Source organism: Pygocentrus nattereri, chromosome 18 (assembly GCF_015220715.1).
Source record: "Pygocentrus nattereri isolate fPygNat1 chromosome 18, fPygNat1.pri, whole genome shotgun sequence".
NCBI classification, from domain to species: domain Eukaryota; kingdom Metazoa; phylum Chordata; class Actinopteri; order Characiformes; family Serrasalmidae; genus Pygocentrus; species Pygocentrus nattereri.
This window is the reverse complement of record NC_051228.1, coordinates 15,687,469-15,712,232: the sequence shown is the minus strand read 5'-3', so window position 1 is coordinate 15,712,232 and position 24,764 is coordinate 15,687,469. Positions and strand designations below refer to the sequence as shown.

General features: G+C 39.4%; 1 protein-coding gene across 12 annotated transcripts in view; it reads left to right on the top strand.

Moving 5' to 3' along the window:
* LOC108425192 (cAMP-specific 3',5'-cyclic phosphodiesterase 4D-like) overlaps positions 1-24,764 on the top strand; it is a 264,509-nt gene that overhangs the window by 209,418 nt on the left and 30,327 nt on the right. For 5 of the 12 annotated variants that reach the window (XM_017693666.2, XM_037547235.1, XM_037547233.1 and 2 more), the window contains 5 exons: positions 11,484-11,675; positions 14,227-14,289; positions 23,090-23,126; positions 23,609-23,685; positions 23,913-23,962. In XM_017693666.2, the coding sequence (XP_017549155.1) occupies positions 11,484-11,675; positions 14,227-14,289; positions 23,090-23,126; positions 23,609-23,685; positions 23,913-23,962 (419 nt within the window). Of the gene's footprint in view, positions 1-380; positions 549-11,483; positions 11,676-14,226; positions 14,290-20,562; positions 20,613-23,089; positions 23,127-23,608; positions 23,686-23,912; positions 23,963-24,764 lie in introns of those variants that run through there. The other 7 variants (XM_017693667.2, XM_037547237.1, XM_037547234.1 and 4 more) reach the window with 5 other exon arrangements.

Below are 24,764 nucleotides of genomic sequence, written 5' to 3'. Positions count from 1 at the left end.
CATGTCTGTGAGCTTTCCATGCGCCTCTGTGAAGCAGGCTATGATGTTGTCACCAGCTGCAGCCCACCCACAACCCCCCCCCCTTACTTTTGTCTACTCCCTGAAGCCTTTCTGGCTTGAGATACAGCACAAAACCACACATACATACAGATATATATACACACACACACACACACACACACACACACACAAACGTTGCCCCCTAGGACACCCCCTCCTCCCAGGCCGCTGTTACCCAGAGAGAGAGCGACAGAAGAGAGGAGGAGAGAGAGAGAGTGGAAACACGAGACCACAGCCAGCACTTACTCAGCCGACAGAGAAAGTCAGAGAGACATAGAGAGCACGAAAGGCAGAAAGAGCGAGAGAGTGTTCAGACACAGAGGCGGATTAAGGGCAGGCAGCAGCGAGAGAATGCCCAGAGTGGAGGAGTAGGAACCAGCAAAACGGAAAAGGTGGAGAGAGAGCATCAGGACGCGTGTAACCATGAGCATTGTCATGAAACCCCGTTCACGCTCCACCAGCTCTCTTAGGAACACAGAGGGCATCTGGTAAATTTTCCTCTCTCTTCCCTTCCTCTCTCCCTTCTTTTTCCCCTTAAACAGTAAATTTCTCTTAAATTCAGGATTTCTGTATCATGCAGTTGTTGAGATGTAAACAAACTCAGAGTGGTTTGATGTTAAATGGTGAATTGTAGAGAAACTTACTCAGATTTCTTTACAATGCTGATCGAAATGCAGGGGGCTCATTATATATATATATATATATATATATATATATGAGCTGTAGGGGATGTTTATTCAAATCTGAGTACACATTTAGAGTTGAGCCTATTGGAAAGACATAAATCTTAAATGTTCCATATGTTTTATTGTGCATTCAACAAATAAACTGTAATTGTGCATTAAATTATGCAGAAATGTGTTCTCTGTAGAGGATGTGAACCTATTTTCACTCAGAAAGTCAACAAAACATGTCATTTGACCAAATCCCAAACTTTTTCTTACAATGGTGGGGGTGGGAGGGGGGGTCTATCCCAGCAGTCATTGGGCAGGTGGCTGATTGATCATAGTTACTGAAAAATGTATATTTTAAATAATGCTCAATGCTTACATATTTAACTGTAACTAGTAGTCATACTAGTGAGTAAGACAACTAGTTACTTTAACATTATTTTTCCATTCTGTATCGACAGCTTTGAGTCTGCTCTTCTGACTTTGTTTAGCTCTCTAAAAATGACAAAAATGTGGCAAAAATGTAACTGAGCAATTCAAATTGTAAAAAAGTGCATAGTGTTCTACTCACAACCACAAATGCAGTATCTGCTGAAAGTTCAGATAACGACAATAACTGCAGGGTTAACTGTCCACCCGCTTTACTGTCTCTCCTATCAGCAAACAGAGACTAAATGAATGTAGGCAGCAACACCTACTCTCTTATAAGCTGTAATGCCTATTGTACTGAACAAAGACGTTTACTGGATTAAGATTCTCTTCAGTTAACCCCATGCAGCCTGCAAGCTTGATATTCAGCTTTTGACCTTAGGACTTATCCGTGTAAGTAATACATCTAATTAGTAATTCATGTAGCTATAAGAGTAATTGAAATGTGGGCCAACATGTGAGTTCTTGAGAATTTAAAGAGCAACGCTAACAACCTTCCATTCTCTACTCTACTTCATTCCGCTGGGCTAATGGTGACTAATCATCATAATGTAATCATAGATGGATCAGCTGCAGAATTGCAGTTTCTGAGTAACAATAGCTAGGCTAGCAAGGATTGATCTAGCATCTAGCACAGTGCCTGACAGTGACAGCTGTGCTAGTGGCATCTCCAAACCAGGATTAAACCAAATCCAAAAACTTAAGCTCACTAAAAATGTGACCATGGGGTCAGAAGTGATATTGTAATGAGAACACGTCTGGCGACAGCTTGTTATTGGATTGCGGTACTAACAAGGGTACAACCCTCTAAATTTCACGTCCAGATTCCACTGGAACATGATCTTTTAATGTCTGGAATGGAAAGCATGAGAAAAACAAGCTAGCTGGCAAACTGTTTTCCTTTGCATTGTATTGTTCATTTTTATCTGCAAGCTTTATTGAAGTTTTTGGGGGAGTTTTCGGTCATACTAACTTATAACACTAACGACAAACTTGTTGTCTGCTTGATAGTGTTGACGATCGCACCAAAGCTGCCAAGTTTGAACTCCACCTTCCCAAGGTGTTCGAATTGCTTGTGAAGTTTCATCCTAATATTTCAGTTCCTAATAAGTCTATGTTCTCATCCACATTTAGCCCCAAATTTCTCATGGGTGTTCTCGTTTGAGATCAACTGGCCTGGAAACTAGCACAAGTTATAAATGACATTAGCTACATTAGCTGTATTGTATAATAGCAATGTGATCTAGCTAGCAGCTGGCTAAGCTAGCTAGCTACAGTCATGATCTAGAAGCATCCATCCAAGATTAGCAAGCTTGCTAATTTTACCTAATGAAAATGACAATGGCATGCTTAAATCACAGAGGGTGACATAAAACCTCTAACTTTGTTAAACTGCTCAAAATTGCTGAAAACGTTTGTCTGCAGTTATAAATGATAAAAACAATGCAAAAAAAACCCCAGCTAATAATTTTAGCTAGCAAACCAGCGAGATAATATTTCCATGCTATTAGTGAAAAAGCTTTAGTATAATGTTTTAAGATAGTTGTGTTGATGTTAATGTGATCTTTTGCTTACATGTTTGTGTTGCTTTTGAAGGGGTTCATGAGGACAGTGTGAAGTGAGCTATTGAGCTGGAGGACTTGTGCCGGCTGGTCTGTTATTAGCTGCTTTGTTGCCCCACAAACGCTTGCTTATGAGGAGCATATTCCAAAACAGATGCTGCTGCATGCTTCAGCACCCTCTCATTCTCACATGCTCATGGCCTCGACCTGGAGCAGCCATGTGCGTGAGGAACCGTGCAGGCGTAATGTCAAAATAGAACGCGTCATGACCGTTCTGTTCGGCTCCCCAGACGCTCTTTCTCTTTCTCTCTTGTCTTGCCATGCAGTGATCTATCTGGGGACGACCTCTGCCAAAAATGGGCCAAGGGCGCCCCTCTTGCTCTCTTCCTCTAGCTCCCTCTGGCTCCCCTCCTGCCTCTCCCTCTCTGTCTCCTCCTCTCCACACGTCTTCGGCGCCTTTATAAATAAACCCTTTTGTCATCCGTGTGCCAGTAGCTGAGGGCCTGGGCCACCCATAGGGCAATTAGAATGGCCCCTGCAGAGCCAGAGGCCCCTACAGTGCGTCAGACTCGTGCCTCTAACCCCAGATGGGCTCTCTGTGGGGAGGTACCTGCCCGGACACCTCCAAACTTAGCCTGCTCCTTCGTGCTGGAGAGGCAGAGACAAGGTGGATCTTGTGAGGAACTCACATGACATGCCTTTTGATGCAGGTCACGTGTGACATTAAGCCCTGGGCATGACGTCTGATGAGGCAGATCAGATGTGTCAGTTCTCGCCTGTCAGACGAAGGAATCTTTGTATGAGAGTTTGTGTGTGTGTGTGTGTGTGTGTGTGTGTGTGTGTGCGTGCTTGTTTTTATATATGTTACAGAAAAAATGTTTAAGGTTTATATATATATATATATATATATATATATATATATATATATGTATACACACACACACACACACACACACACACATAACCCCAATTCCAATGAAGTTGGGATGTTGAAAACAGAATATAAAAAATCCTTTTCAACCTATATTCAATTGAATACACTACAAAGACAAGATATTTAATGTTCAGACGGATAAACGTTATTGTTTTTTACAAATATTCACTCATTTTGAATTTGATGCCTGCAACACATTCCAAAGAAGCTGGGACAGGGGCATGTTTACCACTGTGCTATATCACCTTTCCTTTTAACAACACTCAATAAGCGTTTGGGGACTGCGGACACTAATTGTGTGGTTGGTTAGTGTAGTGGTTAACACCTCTGCCTTCTATGCTGTAGACTGGGGTTCAATCCTCTGCTTGGACAAGCGTTCTACACTATACCAATAAGAGTCCTTGGGCAAGACTCCTAACACCACCTTGGCCTACCTGTATAAAATGATCAAATTGTAAGTCAGATTCATAATGCGCCACAGGTTTTCAATGGGAGACACGTCTGGACTGCAGGCAGGCCAGTCTAGTACCCGCACTCTTTTACTACGAAGCCACACTGTTGTAACACGTGCAGAATGTGGCTTGGCGTTGTCTTGCTGAAATAAGCAGGGACATCCCTGAAAAAGACGTTGCTTGGATGGCAGCATATGTTGATCCAAAACCTGTATGTACCTTTCAGCATTAATCATGCATTCACAGATGTGCAAGTTACCCATGCCATGGGCACTAACACACCCCCATCCCATCAGAGATGCTGGCTTTTGAACTTTGCGCTGATAACAATCTGGACAGTCCTTTTCCTCTTTGGCCTGGAGGACACAATGTCCATGATTTCCAAAAACAATTTGAAATGTGGACTCATCAGACCACAGGACACTTTTCCACTTTGCGTCAGTCCATCTCAGATGAGCTCAGGCCCAGAGAAGCCGGCGGCGTTTCTGGGTGGTGTTGATATATGGCTTTCACTTTGCATGGCAGAGTTTTAACTTGCACTTGTAGATGGAGCGACGAACTGTGTTCACTGACAATGGTTTTCTGAAGTGTTCCTGAGCCCATGTTGTAATATCCATTACAGAATGATGTCGGTTTTTAATGCAGTGCCACCTGAGGGATCGAAGGTCACGGGCATTCGATGTTGGTTTTCTGCCTTGCCGCTTACTTGCAGAGATTTCTCCAGATTCTCTGAATCTTTTGATGATATTATGGACTGTAGATGATGAAATCCCTAAATTCCTTGAAATTGCACATTGAGAAACATTGTTCTTAAACTGTTGGACTATTTTCTCATGCAGTTGTTCACAAAGTGGTGAACCTCGCCCCATCCTTGCTTGTGAGCCACTGAGCCTTTCAGGGATGCCACCCTTTATACCCAATCATGACACTCACCTGTTTCCAATTAACCTGTTCACCTGTGGAATGTTCCAAACAGGCGTTTTTTGAGCATTCCTCAACTTTCCCGGTCTTTTGTTGCCCCTCTCCCAACTTCTTTTGAGCATGATGCAGGCATCAAGTTTAGAATAAGTGAATATTTGCCAAAAATAATAGTTTATCCATTTGAACATTAAATATCTTGTCTTTGTAGTGTATTAATATATAGGAATATAGGTTGAAAAGGATTTGCAAATCATCGTATTCTGTTTTTATTTATGTTAGCGTCCCAACTCCATTGGAACTAGGGTTGTACATCAGTGGGGAACCCTCAGGGCCTTCTAGGGTTAGGAAGTCCTGCAAAATAATTATATATATATATATATATATATATATATATATATATATATATATATATATATATATATATACGTTTTTAATTTTTAGTTCATGATGTTATATAATCATCGTGTTTATTGCATGTACACTTGGCAAGTATTTTGGTAATACCTTATTTCATTAGATTTTGGTTGTAAACAAAAGGGTTAAATTCTTGAAACACCCAATGGAAAATTGTCTAATTGATTTATTTTTTTATTGTAGTATCTAAGTAGATACAGCTAAACAAGCTTTACAGTTAATTAGAACTTCAGCAGCTGAGCTGGAGTCTTAAATATGAGGAAAAAGGGTTTCTTAGAAACCTCTGCTATTACTATACCCCTTATATTCAAGGCAGCATCAGCCAAACAAGTTTAGCCGCACGCTTACATCATAAGCTGCATTGGCTATGAAACTACGCCGCATTTCCGCTGTTTACATTCTCTCCTCTGTGTAGCTGCCCTGCAGGATGTATCATAATACATTATGGCAAAGAGTATTGAGTAAAGCTCAGGTGTCCACATGCAGTCAGCTTTTGCTTGCTTATGCAAAATGCTGCCCGTGGACCAAGTGCCCTTGCGCATACAGTATAGCCTGGAAGCCTAAGAGTGGCTGGGATTTTTAATGATTGTTTTAGAGTGGTCACTATTCATTGATTACTTATAACATTAATCAATTAAAATAGATGAGTCAATAGTTAGTCATTTTCACATTTGATGATGCATTTTTCATCTCTTTTCACAGCTTTTTCAGTGTGGTTTTACTAATTTGATTCCAGAACTATCTGTACTCAGGTTGAGCACCTGTATCCGTTTCCAAGCCACGTCATGCTAGGAATAGCAGTAAATGCAAACAACTAGAGGAACAGTGCTCTGATTTTTTGTAAACAGTCACTGACAGCTGGCTAGATAGTGTTTTTAAAATGATAGTTGTCTAACTCAAGCGACAGGGTGTGATGATTGCGTCTGACAATTCAGTGGTCTGCACCTTGGAACTCTATCCATGCATCCATGTTCAGTACGCCGGCAAAAAGGGTAACCAAATTCAGCACAGGTATTCAGGTACGGTACGGTACGGTTCACTTAGCAGAATATGTGATCAAGGATTTGTGCTGTGCTGTATAGGCAAACCCATTTATGTGCATTTTAAGTTTTTAAAAACTTTCCTGGTTTATCCTTTTCCAGCAAAGTGTTTCACAATCTTAGAAAAGCTCTGCATAGTTTGATATTGCATAGTTAAATTCATTTTTACTATTTGGCCTTTTCAAAGCTTAGATAACTTAATTAAGCATAGATTGCATGACTAGTAACGGGTAGTGACATGCCTAGATAATACAAGGAAATAAAGAGATATAGACAGCCTGGCAAATCTGTATGCAAGTTTAAGAAGCAGCTTATTTGACCTCATCTGCACCTTTTTTGACAAACGCAGTAGATGAACAGCACACGTTGATGGTCCGAAGGCCTGCAAAGTAACATTGTATTTGTCCACAAGCAAAATTTTAACACTCAGTACTGAACGTCTCTCATTTGTTACGTCTTCAGACAACCATGACTTACTCTCACTGTGTTTAAATTAATTTGTGTGTCTGCCCTACACGCTTTTATTTTGCACAGTGAGCATTCAAGCTGTGTGTTAAGAATGATGGCGTCGAACGTGGCACCATTTGGAGCTAGACAAAGACTGATGCCTTGGTTCTTGGCTGACCTACGGAGTGAGGAGTTTGAGGGGAAAGCTGCTTGGCTTGTAACTCTATAGCTGAGCCATTGTGCCTAAGTCTCCACAAGGGAGTGTCTCTATAAAGAGCAATTCAACACATCCCAGGCCTGCACCTAAAAGGGCCTGGCACTTTATAGCCACCAGCAGGATTTTGGCCAGAGCTCGCTTTTGTCTCCAGCTTGATGAAGTCAAGCTGAGTGGCATTCAGCTACAGAGTGTGGTATTAGGCAGGGGATTTGGAACTTGGAATAGTTCACATGTTTGTGCAGTGTGCAATCATTCATTTTTAGGACCTGTTCAGATATCGATTTCTTTATGGCCAAATCCATAAGTCCATTTTTGGTCATGTTTTTGTTAGCCAGAGTATTATTTGCACTTATAATTGGTCATATCAAAGGTCTTCAGTGTAGTAGTTCCTCAGACAATGTTTTCATTGCAGACATTGGGAATATATTTTTTTTACTTTTCCTGTTCATGATGAACTGTGGTTTTTATTTGATTTGTGTTGTTTTTAGTACCTCTACATTTGTTGCTTAAAAGTAACCTGTGTTGAATTAAAAAATAATTAAATATGCATTCCAGCAGCAAATTACATCATTCAAATCAGTGGACATCAGGGTGTGTCATGTGTAAAATGCAGCATGACATGAGTAGTGTTTATTATTCAAGAAATGTATGGTGATCTAAAACCTTCTACCACACATAAAAATAAAGAAAGCCACAGTCACAGTAGGCATAAACGTATCTGCTAATAAGATGTAAGATAATAAGTGTGGATGTACCAGAATGTAAATTGACTGGCATATTCCAGTCATATCATGAACTTCATAGTTTTATTTATGCAGTGAACTGGGTACAATCATAAAATCATGAAGATCCACCATTTGTGATTATATAGCAGTGTTTAATGCAGAAACCCTGAAATTAAATTTATAAGCAGCCTTTATTTGTCTGATTAGCTGGTAGAAAATGTTTATTTCTGCTAGCATCCCAGTGGGAATTTGTAGCGTTGTCATTATGACGCTCGTGGTGTTGCTTAAGCTCATTTTATGCCATTTTTAGCTTAAAATGACACGTGAAGCATGTAACAGACATAAAAGAACCTGTTCTTTATTTTACATGCAGTTTTGCCATGACTCTTTATGGAAAGGACTGAATTTGATGCCTGTTTCTCATAATTACCGAACAATCACCATTTAGCAGTCCGTAGAATAGTTGAACGAATGGCTCTTTTCCTACCTGTTTTCCTTGATTTGATCTGATCTGAAGCTCAAGCTCAGCTTTTATCTGATATAAAGCTCATTGACTCGTTTGCAGAGCTGACCAGCATGTGGATCTACATGACTATAACATTAAAAATCAGAGCAAAATCGACGAAAGCAAACTGAAAAACTATACTGATTCAGCTATTCAGACACAGTTCTAGTTAAACAGCTCATACAAAGCCCCACAGTGAGAATGCAGATTAAAATCAAGCATAAGCTCATTTATACTCTAATCATATAGAATTAATGGAATAAAACCTTCAGTATAATTTAGTGGATTTATTATTGAACTAACCATTCAAAAAACACCTCACCAGAATTTATCTACTGTACCATTTAAGATGGAACGGAACATTGGAGTGAGAAGCTGGCAGAAAATAAACAAGTCACATTTTTGGCCTGCTAATGGCAACACTGGCGACCCACTGGCTTTTTGCTCAGTGTTTTCCAGCCCGCTAGTGGTTAAGCAGAGTATTAGACAAAATGCCACTTTTAATTGCTTATTTTCTGCTCAGTCTAATTTACTTATTTTCCTTAATTTACTTGTTTAATCATTCTTTATAAATGAGTTAAATAAATAATTTTAACACCAGTATCATAAGTAAAGCCGGTTATCTAGCTGTAACCAATTAAGTACAGTGTCAGCAACAGCAAAAACACTTCAATAAAATCATTTTATAATAGGTCTAGTGATTTTTTTCCCTCTGTAGTTGGTATTATTTGCCATAGTTTTGATTCCAAATTAATAGACTTCATGCCTTTAAAATGTGTTTGACAAGATTAAAAACTAGCTAGACTTCATACGCAGGGCAAAAATCTTTGTGGCCTGATGGTGGATGAGCAGTGGCATGCAGTCAGAGGGGTGCTGATCTTATCATGTTGATGGACCAATATATGCTTACTCTCTGAGACGATTAGCATGTATTTATGTGTTTTTATTTATGTGAGGCCTTAGGCTGACTGCCTCTCTATTTACTTTATTTATAAAGCCATGCATAATCCAGTATACACTGTTGTGGAGATTAATATCATACAATACAGCAAAAGTGTCATTAGTTTCCTAACTAGCTAGGCAAGCAGTGTTTAAAGCTACCTACAGTGGAATACACCAATGACTTGGTGAAGTGTATCGAAACCAAGTGAAATACACCAGTAACAGAGTTAGGACTATGTGAATTGCCTTTGGTTAAACATACCAGTAGCTGACTGATTAAAGTTAAGAGTGAAAAACAGACAAATCTGCATTGGGTGAGTTAAATACAGCAGCAACTGAGTTAAGTCTACCAGTGTCTGAAGGAAATGAATATTTGTAAACTGTACAATGGGCACTTAAGCCTCACTCCAGCTAGGTATGAATGGAAAAGAAGGTAACATTAGCATGTGCAGATTATTACTCCTCTCTTTGTTTGGGAGTCCACATTTGGCATTGTTCTTGAATTGTTTAAGATACTCTACCTTTTCATTTGATTCAATTTTAAGTGTGTCAAGCCTGGAAAAATGTAATAATAAAGCAATCTCTTTAGGCTTTCACAGTGTAGGGTTAGGGTTAGTGTTTGTGTGTATCTGCAGCATGTAAACAAAGAATGAACCCTGTCAATATGGTGGAACAATCCATAAGGCAAAAGGTCCATTCCCAAGCCCAAAAACTTGTATGTTTGAAAAGATCGAACAGATGAGAGGGAGCATGGGAGTGCTATGTAGCACGGGAGTGCTGGACTATACAATTAGAATGGTTGTCTAAGAGGAGTTCACCATTTAAAAAGCACATTTTGAATGCAGGGAGTCTTTAAACTTAAGACTGCACTAAACTTGGCTGCAGTCCATACCTTAAATAGCAGTAAGAGAAAAATGCCTCTCTGGATAAAAATTTGCGTCAAGGTATGCCTCAGTCTGTCACTAAGCGGACTGCTGTTAGCCTTTTTAGGTGAGGAATCTGTGAGCGGATGTGTTTTCTGTAATGAGAGATTGCAACTTGTCAGCATCTGAACATTCTATCCAGAGCACCTTGTACATCTTTCTTGGCTCACATGCTCTTCTGGAAAATATCCTAAGTCAGAAGGTTAGGATGGTGTGTGTGTGTGTGTGTGTGTGTGTGTGTGTCTATGAGTGTGTGTTAAGGTTTTTGCAGGGACCAACTATCAGCAGGTTGATACACCGTTTCATCCCCATAAATAACATTGCATATACATACATTGCAAATATAACATATATATATATATATATATATATATATATATATATATATATATATATATAGAGAGAGAGAGAGAGAGAGAGAGAGAGAGAGAGAGAAGAGAGAGTGTGAGAGTCTTCTCACAGTGGAAGGATGGTAAGGAACACCTGTAAATGTTTTTCAGATCTGAAACAAAAGCAGAGTTTGATGTCCTTTCAAAGATGAAAGCTTGCTGTTAATCTGATAGTGACAGTTTTGGTGGCTTGCCAGGTATTTGCATGGTAGTTAGGTACCCATTATCTCTGTTTCGTTTAATCATGCTTTGAACTTTAGTTTTGGAAGTTCCCTTTTTAAATGTTGTCTCTATGCAAGTGGATTATCTTATATCAAATCTCGTCCAAAATATCTCATTTAGCCATTTTAGATGCACATGAGAAAGAAGTCTCGGGGTAGCTAAGATGTATTTTGGTACTTGCTTGTGTGAATGTGTCTCTTTGTTGATCATTATGTTGGTGAGATCTTTGTGAACAGCTTTGTGTTTCAGCTGCAACTCTTTGTTTTTAAGACTTGAAAGATGAAAAGTTGAAGTGGCAGTGGGGTGCACAAAAATAAAGAGTGGACAAGAGTACTGTAGTGTTTTTTTCCACAGAATTTTTCAGGTCTTATGTCTTATTAAAGATAGATGATAGAAGATGTTGCAATTCTGAAAATTCTTCAGGCTCTTGTTCTCCAACCAAACAGAATCTCTAATTGTTGCACTAAGGATTTGTCCATTTTTAGTTGTGCCACAAAAGGGGAAGTTCTTCCTCAAGTCAGATCTCTGACCCTAATTTCAAAGCCTCGAGTGTTTCTCTTTCTGTCTACTCAACTGATTACATCAGTCTCAAAATTGGTCATATCTTTCTCTCTTTCTTTCTCTATGCAGCTTCGACGTGGACAATGGCACGTCGTCAGGAAGGAGCCCCCTGGACCCCATGACCAGCCCGGGCTCAGGCCTCATCCTCCAGGCCAACTTCGTCCACAGCCAGAGGAGGGAATCCTTCCTCTACCGCTCCGACAGTGACTATGATCTGTCGCCCAAATCCATGTCCCGCAACTCCTCCATCGCCAGTGACATGTGAGTACCGTGCAGTGAAAGAGAAGCGAACTCAGCTTCCCATGAGCCCCTGCTGCAGACTCCTGTTAGACCATGTCCCCTAAAGGGACCGTTTATCCTCACCCTCATCTCATTTAGCTCAACAACTAGGTATTTCCTGTATGCTTAAATACGTCTTCCTGTGGACTAATATGCACTCTTAGTTTGTAGTCTTTGCGCCCATAATTCATTCATGCCTAATCCATGTACAAATAACATGATCACCACTCTAGGATAAGTAAAAACAGAAACTGGAATTAAGTGAGATTACAATCATTAGAAGTATTCTTGGGATGCTCTCTGAATTTTGTTTATCCTGTATTTGTTCATATCACCAGAAAAGATATAACTAATAGAAATAACTACCAGGTTTACTAACAGAAACTCAAAACAGTCCCAGTAGTTTAACATCAAGCTGAGTTTTGAGTTTAAACCTTAAATAAGACAAGCAAAAGTACTCAAATATTAGTGTCTCTTTCCTCTGTGCAGTTTAGTATTTAGTGTGCTGTTTAGGTTAGTATTTTGGGTAATACTTTACTTGAATAAAATATTTAAAAAGTGCAGTTGTGTAAATATCAGGACTTATAAGCTATAGGCCAACACTTAAGGATCAAGTATCAGTATTGAAAAATTGTATCAGCGCATTCTTGTTTTTCATGCTTAATCATGAAATCTCCATCCTTTTTTGCAGATATTTAGTTAAGATTCTTAAGTGTCAAGTGTTTTTGGATGGTGGAGCTCTGGTTTCTCATGATGTGCATTTAGATTAGTGTTCTAACATTGCTTTTGAAGTAAAATAGGCAGTTAGGGGTACATTTTCTAGTTTTCCAAAGTGTTGATTGAAAAGTTACAGCTGAAATTAATATGGTAAAGTTTCATAATACATTAATAAATTAAATTATCTAAAAAAATAAAAGAGGTGTCCCAAGGCTACTTTTGAGCATTCTCCCTTGCCAATAACAGATTTCATTTTAAGATTTATAGCAGTTTTTTTGTTGTTTTTTTACTGCAGACAGCAGAGTAAAGTCACCCTTGAGAAAAGTCTCATAAAGGTTTTCTGAGGCCATTACTTTAAAAATCCTACTTGCTTTAATGTTTCAAATAGTTTCCCATGGGAAAAATTTTGACTTTTATTCTCGCCTTTGACCTCTGAGCAAAGATTGCTCATCTGGCTTTTCGATTTTAACAAAGCAGTGGAAAAAAGAAAATCAACCAGATCGAGCCCTGCTGATACACTGAAGAAGAGTGATGGGTTGAATTTACTTGATTTAGATGTGCACATCTATTACACTGACACAGATTTGTGTTGCAGTTTACTTACTTTTGGAGACAGTTGTGTTGATGTAATAAATCTTATGATGCACATTTAAACCATGTAAAGTCAGTGCATCACTTTTTCCAGTGTAGTAGATTGCAGTGCAGAGTAATTATAATGTAGTAGAGGCTGAAATGAATGGGGCTTTATAGAGGCACGCTGTAGCTCTGCTGTGCTGACATACAGCTATAGCTTAGAGGGACTGTTCCATTAGAATGATTCATGCCATTCTGCACTGTGTGTGTGTGTGTGTGTGTTCTCTTGTAAGTACATGAGTAAGCTGGTGTCTGCCCCCTAGCCCAAAGAACCATACATGAACTGTCACATGACTCTCTCTGTGTTTACGTCCTTCTATGTTGTGCTCACAAACACACTCGCACTCTCAAACACACCCGCATACGACGACACACACGAGAAGGTGGGCCTTTCACTTGTTTTTTTTTCTGTAGCACAGCCTTAGGGGCTTTTCTCTGTCTATATACTGTCAGAGACATCAGAGACAAATGACCCGCTGTCTTCTCTCCTACTGGAGGAGTCTTAAGGACAACCACTTCTTTGGCATGTTTTCATTTTTTCTTGCAAAACACCCTTAGTGTATATTCCCCTTAGGAGCCAAGAAATCGCTAATGATACTTTTGTCTTTTGGTTGAATTTGAGGTCGCTCTTGTCACGTGTGGGGGCATGTACATTATCCACCTTCTGACAAAAAAAAACCCTAAAATTATATACATAGATGTATTGCTGTTTCTTAGTCCCATTTTCCAATTTAAGTGACTGAATTCTCATTATTGCAACACAATAACTCTCCTCCATTGATTTGGAGGAGTGTGCCTCTCTCAAGTTACCAAATAAAATGAAAGTATTTTGAGCTGATGTGTGCTATTCTGAATGAAATTTAAGACAGCGTGTATAGGGTATTTATACCGTACATGTTAACAGTTATGTTCTTTATTTGCTTCCCGCAACAAGGTTGGCCCTTCTCGTGTTTGCTTGTCGTTTCCGTTTACCAGACCAGCTGTGCTTCTCCCATTCTGACAGTAAGCCAATGAATCTGTAGTGGTTTGTTGACCTTGTCCTTCAAAAAAGGAAAAGCAAAACTGACACTGTACAAGCAAACGAATCTACAAAGTATGTTCAAGCTATACAAAGTGTCTGTCACCTGTATGTGTGTGTGTGTGTGTATGTGTGTGTCTGACTGAATTGTGTCCTTATCGATAGGAATAACCACCTGCAGAGGCCAGGCCTGGTCTCTCGGCGCTCTGAGCCTGTTATTAGTGGAAAGTAAGTCGCTGGCGCTGGCTTGCTCTCCCAGCAGCAAAGGAATGCTCTGCTTGATCTGCATCGGCTTGCTTCACTTCTTAGACATTGGGCATCATGGTCTCTCACATGCATCAAGAATCCCCTCCTCTCCCCCTCTCACCTTTTCAATGCACAAAACGGTTACTGAATCAGCCTGGCCCATTCACACTAGCCTGAAACTGTCTCAAACTGTTCTTGCCATTGTGGAGTATGGTAACGCTTGAAGCTTCTGGGCATTAAAACCTTTGTGTTCTGGACTGGATTGGGCCGGTCGTGAGGGAAATCGCATGGAGGAGACAGTTTGTGTGAGCGTGCGATCAAGCCTGGAATTCTTGCTCATAGCATGAAAATTTGTGCGTTTTTCGATTTGTGTTTGTCCACGTGTGTGCGTGTATGTGTCACTATTCATCTTTGCATTGACCTCGCATTGCATGCGACACCCCCGGCTGTAGTGGTAGAGAATTCCACAAATCCCCCATTGACTCCCAATCCACTATGTCTTTTCCTGATTGGTTAACATGGATACTATGGATGTGCAAGAGTAGTTGAGTACTTGGTTAATTGCTGAAGACATGGGAAGAGGAAGGAAATATATAGACCCTTTTCACATTTCCAAGTTTTTTCTTCAGCTGGCAGTTCTCATCACCAGGTTAAGCCACTTCCACTAAAACAGCGACAAAAGCTTTTGCATCGTCCCCAAGTGTTTGAGCTAGCATCTCAGTTCTAATGACTTCTCAGCTGACAATGAGCCAAGGAAAAATATGGGTTTGTGCAACTTGAAGGGATGAATAAATCAGCTTTGTGTCAGAATTTCACGCCTGCTGACACTGAAGGCAGTTCATGCTTTAAAGTTCTTGCTGTTCCCAGCCGCTTTCAGTGGGACAGATTTCATGTCTCCTCCTGCATTTAAGAGAGCAAGTGCTCGGTGTTAAGCAGATGTTTACTGGAACCAGTGTTTGTGGAGAACGTCTACAACAGTGCTACTGACCTTGACTACGAGGCTCGCCCCCTGCCATTGTGTGTGTTCATGTTTACTTGCCAACTAGTTTCTTGTTAGCAGGCTGTTTTAACATCTCCAGATAATATAACTGATCTAGCTTTTTGGTTATAGTTATTTTCACATATTGTTTTATGTAGGCATTAACTATCATTATCATACTTTGATAGTTGTCAAGGAATTCTGCCACAAAGAATTTACATCCTTTTTTTGGTCTGGAGTCATCTTTGTTTTGTGTTTGGTTTTCTCTAACCACTCGGGACACATATGCATACCTTTCAGTGGTGAGCTGAAGTGATAAAAACGGCAGTATTTCTCAGGATATAAGGCTATAGCAGAACTTCTATATACTTCTATTAATCCGTCGTTTGCATATTTATGTTCCTTGGGAAGGGGACCCATTTAGAGAAACAGGAATGTTTTGCTTGTATTTGTGAGAAACTATGTTGTGTTATATTCTGTACTCTGAAATGTGACTGCCTTTACTGGAGTGCAGTGTCAAGGATGCATTGTTAAGAACACGGCACAGAAGGCATAGATAGTGTGGCTTTTATCGCTAAGAAGGCTAGGCTGTTAGCTAGGTCTAGAAACAGTTAAAGTACATTTCTCAGACTAACATATTAGCACATCATTCACTGAAGAGAAAAAAAACACCTATAGAAGGTGATTTGTCTCCATCAGCATCCACTGTTAACAGTTAGATTTAGGTCATTAGCTAGTCTGATACGGCATCCACTATGCTATTTATCCGACATGAAAATCTACAATGAAAGATGTTTTGAAATGTTTTCCCTTATGATGCTACATTTTTGTGCAACACTGGTGCTGTTATCTAAAAAGTAAGCCATAGCTCATTGCAACCAAAATCTTTTTTTTTCTGTTTTTAAGTTGTTTTTTTCTTCTCCTTGGTTAATCGAGTATCCATTCACAAGCTTGTGAATGTCAAAATTAGACTGAGCCCACATCTTTACTGCATTCTAGGTCCTGCTGTAGATTCATGATTAGGAGACACTGAAATTAAAAACGATAGTTTGTAAACTACACAATTTTTATTACATTTACATTTTTCAAATGTATTCACCAGGACAGTAAGCTCAGTGTCCAAAGATTATTCCTTTGTTTTGTAATGGAGCTAACGTAGGCCAAAAGCAACGGGAACTCACATTGTGCAAAAGTTACAAAAGTACGGAGAAAATTCAGGCTTCAAGATGGCTGCCACTGTTTTTAGCTATACAACATACCTTTGTCCATTTTTATAGAGAGCAGTATTGGGGCCCAACTGACATATTGGTTTCCTGTAATTATTGATATGTTAATATATATTTTAAATATTGAATTATTATTGGCCTATGGTATTCATAAAGGTGACAAAGCACCTCTGTTTTTTTGGTGGGGACATTGCTGGTATTCAAACTCTTAATCTCCAAATGATAGGGCAATCTGGGAAAACTGGGATTTGACTACAAAACCCTGTTATAGTTATCTTAACAAAAACATGTAAAATGTATGTAAACATGTCCTTTAACATGAGACTAGACAAACTGGATTTTAGATTATGTGTAGCACCACCTTCAGTGGGATCACCAAGGGTAACTTTTCAGTCTTAGGCACCTAAGCGCATTGTTTAAAGCCATGTATCTTGGCAAGTGTTTTTGGCTTGTAATCATCTGAATAAATGAAATAAGAATAAATGCAAATGAACATAAATACTGTAAAAAGTGAGCTTGTTTAAAGAACATAGTTTGGTTGATTTCTACGTGATGCCCCCAGCTATCACTTGCACACTTGATTTAACATAATGATGTACTGATTAACCCAAATAGATGTTGTCTACAAATATAGGAGAGTATGGAAATTGTTAAACTCACTGACATACATAAAATCACAGCTTATTGCATTAGTTGTTTGCATTTATTCAATATTAGAGCAAATAGACACCTTTTGCCCAGATAAAAAAGCATTTTAATATTAATCTTTTAGGTGCCTAAAACTTTTGTACAGTACCGTATACGTTAAGACTGTGAGTTCACTTTTATGTTAAGAGGTGTGACAATTGAGAACTGACAGTTGCATCTGTTGGTAAAGCACTGTTACTTCCTGTAAGATTGGTATCATATTGCCCACAAATGTTCTTATTGGTTGGGCCTTAACTGTCATATGCTGTCAGAAACCACATAAAAATGTCTATTTGAGGTCATTTAACAGCAACATAGCTTGAAGCAAATCTATGATTTAGACATGCAATTTTCAAAATGCCTCCATCACACTGTAGTACATAAACTTTCACTACTTGATAGCTACATTAACCTTGTATCTCCACTGCAAACCAAAACCTTTAAACACAGAACCTTCAGAAAGTTTTTGCTGATTGATTACATTTGGAATAAGAGAACATCTGTGTAGAACTATCACTTTAATCATTTCCTGCATTGTAGAATGCAGGTGCCACTGTCAGTACAGCAGTGAATTCACTGGACGTGTAGTGACACTTCTCCAACAGTAGATGGGGCCATATAACACCTACAATCACATGGTGTACACTATGAATGAAAAAGTCTTCACTCACTACTATGCAGGCCTACAAGATATGAATTAAATGCAGCACTGCATTTAACTAAGCCTTAAGCTGCGTAAGCCCTGATGAGATATATAGCTGAAGTGCGCTGATGGATGAGGTTGCAGTCAAGTGTGAGCTTCCTTCCCTTCTCTTTAGCCTGCCTCTGCAGGTTCAGTGTCGTTCTGGCTGTAACTCTGCACCAGGGTATGCATAATGCATCTCCCCCATGGGACAGCAAACGCACGCTTTTCATTTAATCCCATCAGATAGACCGCTCCTCCTCAGGAACAGCAGGAAATATCATTTCCCCCGGTACCTGCCTGTGAAAAATTTAATTTACAGTTTCCCCCCTTCACCCCAATCCTCAGTTTTGCAATGAAGTTACAAACCTATTGTAGCTACCAAGTAATAGATGTTTATAGCCATCAGTTAGACTGTTCACTACACAAACCATAATCTCAGATCTGTGTATGTGATTTTTGGCATTGTATGACTGTATTACATCAGGGCTGCAAATCATTTAATTACATGTAATCAATAATTCAATTTTCCAGTGTTCTGCCAAATATTATCTGAAATATTTAAATGTTCTATAAAGATAAAAAAGCTCTTTATATGTTTCGCTTTACTGATTCATTGAATAATTTTTTTTTTTAGTTTTGTGTAGTACCCTACTTAAATTATATTCATTTGTTCATTTTTTTCTGTTTTTCTTTTTACATCCTTACATATTTATACTTATATAGATAACAATTATATTCAGAAAAAGTAGCTGATGCTGTTCTGGGGGACTGCACCCAATCTGGCAATACTGGCTAGGCTGCTGCTTTCTTTTAACTCGATGTGTCTTTTAACGCAGGAGGGCACCAGAAACAGCATCCTTTTGTGTTATCGCTCTGTTGTTAAGAGTGACTCAGTGACTATATTTCTGTATGATAAGGCCCTGCAGCAAGCCAAAAGTTTTACTACACACTTTTATAACCTAACCTAGTTTGCATTGTGCTCTGTGTAATTACTAAAGAATAAGCCTTAGTATGTTATAAACCTGTTATAAAACAAATAAAATAAAAAATACAGATATTTAACAGAAATCATTAGGCCCTGAGGTTTTGATTGTATCTATACTAATTGACAAAAGTAATAGTGGCAGCAATTCTGAAGCCTGACTATTGTCTTTAAAGCATATTTCATACACTTCATTTTTAAACTTCATTTGGAGCAAATTGAGTAAATTTGATTTCCCTCCAGAGTACTGTATTAATCGGTTTAGAGCGAGGTTTAGTTGTGGTGCTACCTATGCCACGTTTATACTACTGTACTTGTCTGAATTTTGTTCATAAGTCCATGTATTTGTCATATATGAGTGGCCTGAGTGTTTTAATGGGGCTCAGAAGCTGGTGGCTGTCACCTGAGCCTCTCTGAAAGCCCTGGCAGTCTGTCTCTGCGCATGGGACAAAGCACTGATAAATGGCCCACTTGCAGTACTTAGCTTTACTCGCTGCTCTCTGGAAGATAGTCAGCAGCAGCCCTCAGGCCGTGAACGCGCACACGCAGCACGTCAGCTAGGTGAAGTTCACCCAGAGTTCATCGTCGACAGGATGCTCTGACCTGCCCTCCTTTTGCGCAAGTCTATTAAAGAATATTCTCACTGTTGTTGTTCTACACGTACAGATGTGATGCAGCAATACAAGCGTTTACAGATTAGAACACTTAACACTGCTCATTGAAAATGTTCCTTCTTTTGAAACTTATGTTTTGTTGCTTTTTATTAGTTAAGAAGGAAAGTGTACCTGCAAAGTTTATGAACAGCTTCATAAACCCACGTATTAAAGCGTATTCCCTCCTTCGTGTTTTTGCTCATAGATGAACTCTCGCTACATTACTCAGCATGCATTGTGCATATGTATCATTCAGCCATTGGGAACTCTTGTGGTGTCAACCAGTCTTCACTGCTAGCATAGCCACTGATCTACAGACAAATAATACAAGCTAGCATCAGCATTTCAAACAGCCCACCCTCAAATATCCGCCCCAAAGCAGTTGTTTTTCAAAAGTTCCTTCTACGTTCAACGTGTGTCCTAAGAGGTTTTAGTAGTGTTCAACCTGGATATTTTCACTCTAGGGAGCACTCTGGCACTGCTGTGGGATGGAAGTAGGTATGTTTACAACAGTTCCTTTAGGCATTCATCATGCTCTACCATTTTAGTGCCCACCCCTCACCTGTCACTGAGAGAAAACACTCACAGTATGATGCCTAACGCTGTGTTTCACTTCAAAAATACGTCAAGATAAGTTTTCTGCTTCACAGTGGCGTTCATATGTTGATGTGCGCTGACAAAGAAAACGCATTTTAAAATAGTTTGAAAAGCTAGACGTCCCCAAACCTTTGACGTGCAGCTGATTGCTCTACATAAGTAGTGTTTTGCTGTGATCGTTGTTAGCCCGCACTGGATTGTTCGAGCCCGATTAAGCAGTGGCCTTGAGCTATGTTTAGAGTAGTTTATTTAGCCACGGAGCACGGTAGGAGCGCGTGATACGCTGCACGACCTTTTCCCTCTGCAGCGCGCGAAGACGCGGTGCTGAGTGAATCAGTCACACATGCGCGCATGTAGAGAGCCAGGCACACTTGGCTAGGTCAAACCACACGACTCGTAGTGAGCTCTGCGCTGTCTACACTGCACACTGACAGCAGACGCCGGCCATGCGCATCATAAGCCGTTTCTTCAGTGAGCCCAGTGACCTACGGAGAGGGTAGGCTATGACCAGTTGCCTTTAGGGCTGTCCAGAGACCCGCTGCTTCATGCTAAATCCCAGCTGAACGCCCCACCCCCTCCCTGCACCTCTTCCTCTGCTCCCTCCACTAACAACAGCTGTTGACCGGCCGCTCTCCTCCTCTATAGCCGGGCTGATGACCGGCTCGGCTCACGGCATGACCCGCCTCCAGTGCATGCTTCCTTGAGCTGTTCATTACAAACATTGGGCTAAATAAAAGCTATGGATTCCTGTATTAATGTGAGAACCCTGTTGGAGAATGCAGATGTTACTGAGCCTGAGAGGGAAGACTTGACATATGAAAGGGGTGTAGGGCTGCACAATGTATTGTTTGTTTGTGGTTATTGCAATGTTTGCCTTAGCAATTCTGATGCAGTATGCAAATAAGTTCTCTAACCTGTCACGTTTTTACCATGTTCTGTAACCATCTTAGCTAGGGATACGCCGTTATGGGAATCGTGGGCTGGTGCCTTCATTCTATTGGGATAACGTATAATAATTACAGTACAATAATTAATATCAAATATAATTTTTAATTGAACCAATTGTCACTGTACATCCCTAATCTTGACCAATCACAGTTATGGATGAGTGTTTGTGTGGGTGTCCTAATAAAGTAATTATTTTGGTTAATATAATGCAGGCCAATCATTTATTCATGTCACATTATTGATTCACTATGTGTTGTAGTCACAGTATGTAGCAGCGTAATTGTAACACTGGTTTAAGCTCAGGTTTTTTGTGGACTGATGGAACACGTGCTGTAGACTTTCATTTTGTGGATCACTGGATCCTTTATATGCCTATGTTTAGGTACTTTCAAACCAGAAATAAGTCCAGATCAGATGGCAGGTGAGGTGAGAAAGACACGGTGAAGAAAAAGGCGATGACGTGGTAGAAGAATGAAGGGACAGAATCGGCAGAGAATACGTTGTTCTTTGTGGACTTGTTAGCAGATAGATTTAGCCCTGACCTTTGCGGGTGTAAACCTGTCCGGCATGGGTCCGTGTTAGGAACGCTCTGAGCTGTGCCAGGACGGAGGTCTACTGAAGCAACACATTCAGAGTAACCCTGTTAAAGTACACGGTGCTCTCTGTGATCAACATATCCTTTAATTTACAGTCTGTGTACAAGCAAAAGACACCTTACTGCAGTTGTAGGGGTGTAAAAATACACTGATCCACTGATCTGAAGGTGGTGATTCATTGCATCGATTTGGGAGTGTTAGAATCCAATGTAATTGATCACAGTAATATTCGAGTATGTGCTCATTGGCCTGTTGGGACTGTTTTCAGTAGTGTATTGTTTTTTATTGTCTGTTTTTTAATATTGTGCATACAGTACTGTGCCAGAGATCACACACCAGTTGTTAAATTTCCAGTCAAAATGGACATTAAGTACAAATTATTCATTCCAGAGATATTTAAAAGATATAAAAAGATAACAGATAAAATGGGATTCCTACCAACCATGCAGGATCTGTTAAACCACCAAAACTGTCACCACTGGATAAACAGTGCATAGCTTTCATATTTGAGACACAAGAGAAAATTTCAGCATGGCTTCAGATTTGAAAAAAAGGAAATCTGTAAATTAAATAAAGAAGCTGCTTGTGTTCTCAGAACAATTGACTGACCACCCCAGAAACCAGACCTCAGCATCACTGAACATGCTTGGGATTACTTGGATCAGGAGATCTTGAGAAGTTTTGGAAGTGTGGAAAACAATCCCTGCAGATTTCTTCAAAAGTATGGAAGTGTGGAAGCTGTAATGAAGGCAAACAGTAGGCACTTTCTGCCTGTTCCTAATATCAAAAAATGAATAACATAATGGCTTAATGACCGTTTTGACTTTAAACTGTAGCTCCACTAGCCACGTCTGTGCATTCAGAGTATTTTCTAAATCGTGACTTCATGATGGATTACATTGTTTCCTTAAGAACTGCAGTCTAATTAAATTGTGGTCATGCCTCTACTGCCATGAAATGGCAGTATTGATGATGACAGTATTGATGGCTATCACCAAAACAGCTTCAGCAAATGAATGCCTTTGTTCATCCATCCAGTGATGGACCAGCCTCCACATCCTATTAGTTAACATTCACAAGCATTCAAAGCATTAACGTTCTGAAATGCCATGCCCCCTTCCCACCTTTGCTGCCCTTGTCACACAGACAAACCATATCACAACTCCCTTGGAGAAGTCAAAACTGATTTCACGTTTCTTCTCCCTTTCTGTGCTCTGCTTTTTTGTCCACGTTGTAGACAATCTCCTCTTGCCCTTTTTTATGATATGGTTCTTTTGTGGAGACAAACTGCATGCCACATTTCAAACATGTAGCTATATTGCACATCTGAGGAACATCATTACGCTCCTCACAGCATAGCATAACAAAGCTGAAACTGTGCCTGTCCGCCTCAACTGCTGATTCACTGCATGTGTCCACTCTCTTCCAGTCATGGGGACGACCTGATTGTCACGCCGTTTGCCCAGGTTAGTGCCAATAACTGCTTCAGAACAATTTTCAGCATTGCATCAGTAATAACAAAGCAAATGCTGTAATGTGTGTAGCTTCATTTAGCTATAGCAGACTTTAAGTGTTGTTTTTCATATTGAGAATCAATTTGCTATTAATAACCTTGGAATTCCAGAAATTCTACCAAATTTCAGATTTTTGGAGAAACTACTGCCTTGTTTAATGAATCTTTTTTTGGAATTGCTGCCTTTATTCTATAATAAACTGGTCGACAACCTGCATTTGCATGATGGAAGCACAATTATGAGAGCAATAAATAATACTTACATAATAAATGTTTGGTAATATGGTTCTGGACCATTTTGAGTTTAGATAAACCAATTTAAAGAAGGACAGTTTAATTGAAATTGATCTTACATATTTACATCCTATACAATAAATATTTCTATCCCCAATTTATGGTTTGTGATTTATTTATTTTTTATTTCTTGTTTTTTAGGTACTGGCCAGTTTGAGAACAGTAAGAAACAACTTTGCAGCATTAACCAACTTACAGCAAGACAGAACCTCAAATAAGTGAGTGCAGTTACGTAACTGCTGAAATACATGCTGCACCATCATGCTTAGCCCATCTATAAGTATGAATAGGTTAAGGAACTGAGCTGAACTGAACTGAACAAACCTCTGCTAGTTTATAATACAGATATCGTTTACTGTCTTTGGTAAAAAAACAAAAAAAAAGGGAAAGAGTTATGGAATGCATGTCAAACCCCTTATCCTCTCATACTGTGGTCATTTTGCAGACGGTCCCCAATGTGTAACCAACCACCTCTCACAAAAGCCTCCTTCACAGGTGAGACCCTTTCTGCTTTTTTCTACTTTTGTATAAACACTGGTGATGGTCTTTGTGTGACTATGACTCGATTTTTATTCTGTGACTTACAGCTGATATAGAAAGACCGCCGTTTTAATTCTCTTTTGTTTGTAGGATGAACTGTATATACTTCTTTAAACTTCTTCATTTCTTCTTTTAACTTTCTCTGTATGTTTGTAATGTATAAATCTTGAAAACATCATTACATGAGACACCTTCATAAACATTTCAGACTGAATTTCTGCAGATAGAAGTGGCTGAAGGAGATCTGATACTAATGGTTAGTTTTCTTGGTCCCTTTTGTAAGAGGTCATGTGAGCTCTATGTCTTTTCTTTGGGGCATCCTGTCATTCCAACTTTACACCCTTAGAGAGAGACAGAGAGCCGGTCTTCTCAATTTCTCAAACAAATGAGATTACCTTTTGGTCATCACTGAGCATGGCAACATCACTGTACATCACTCCTGCTTATCATTATTTTATAAAAAAATGTTTTTACAGATTTTCTACAGTAACAAAACCTAATGTATTTAGTACAGTTGTATGCAAGTTCACAGTGTGTTGATTTTCTACATAAAAAGAAGTTAGCTTTTCTAAGGGGAACAAACTTAAGTCTGGCATTTAAGGACACATTTTAGAGGACACATATTACATAATCTAAAACATTCAATAGAAAGTGTGTCATAAATTTTACACTGGCCATATTTTATGTTTTTTTCCTAATATGTCAAAAACACATCCAAACTTTTGCATATGACTATATATAAATATATAATACCATT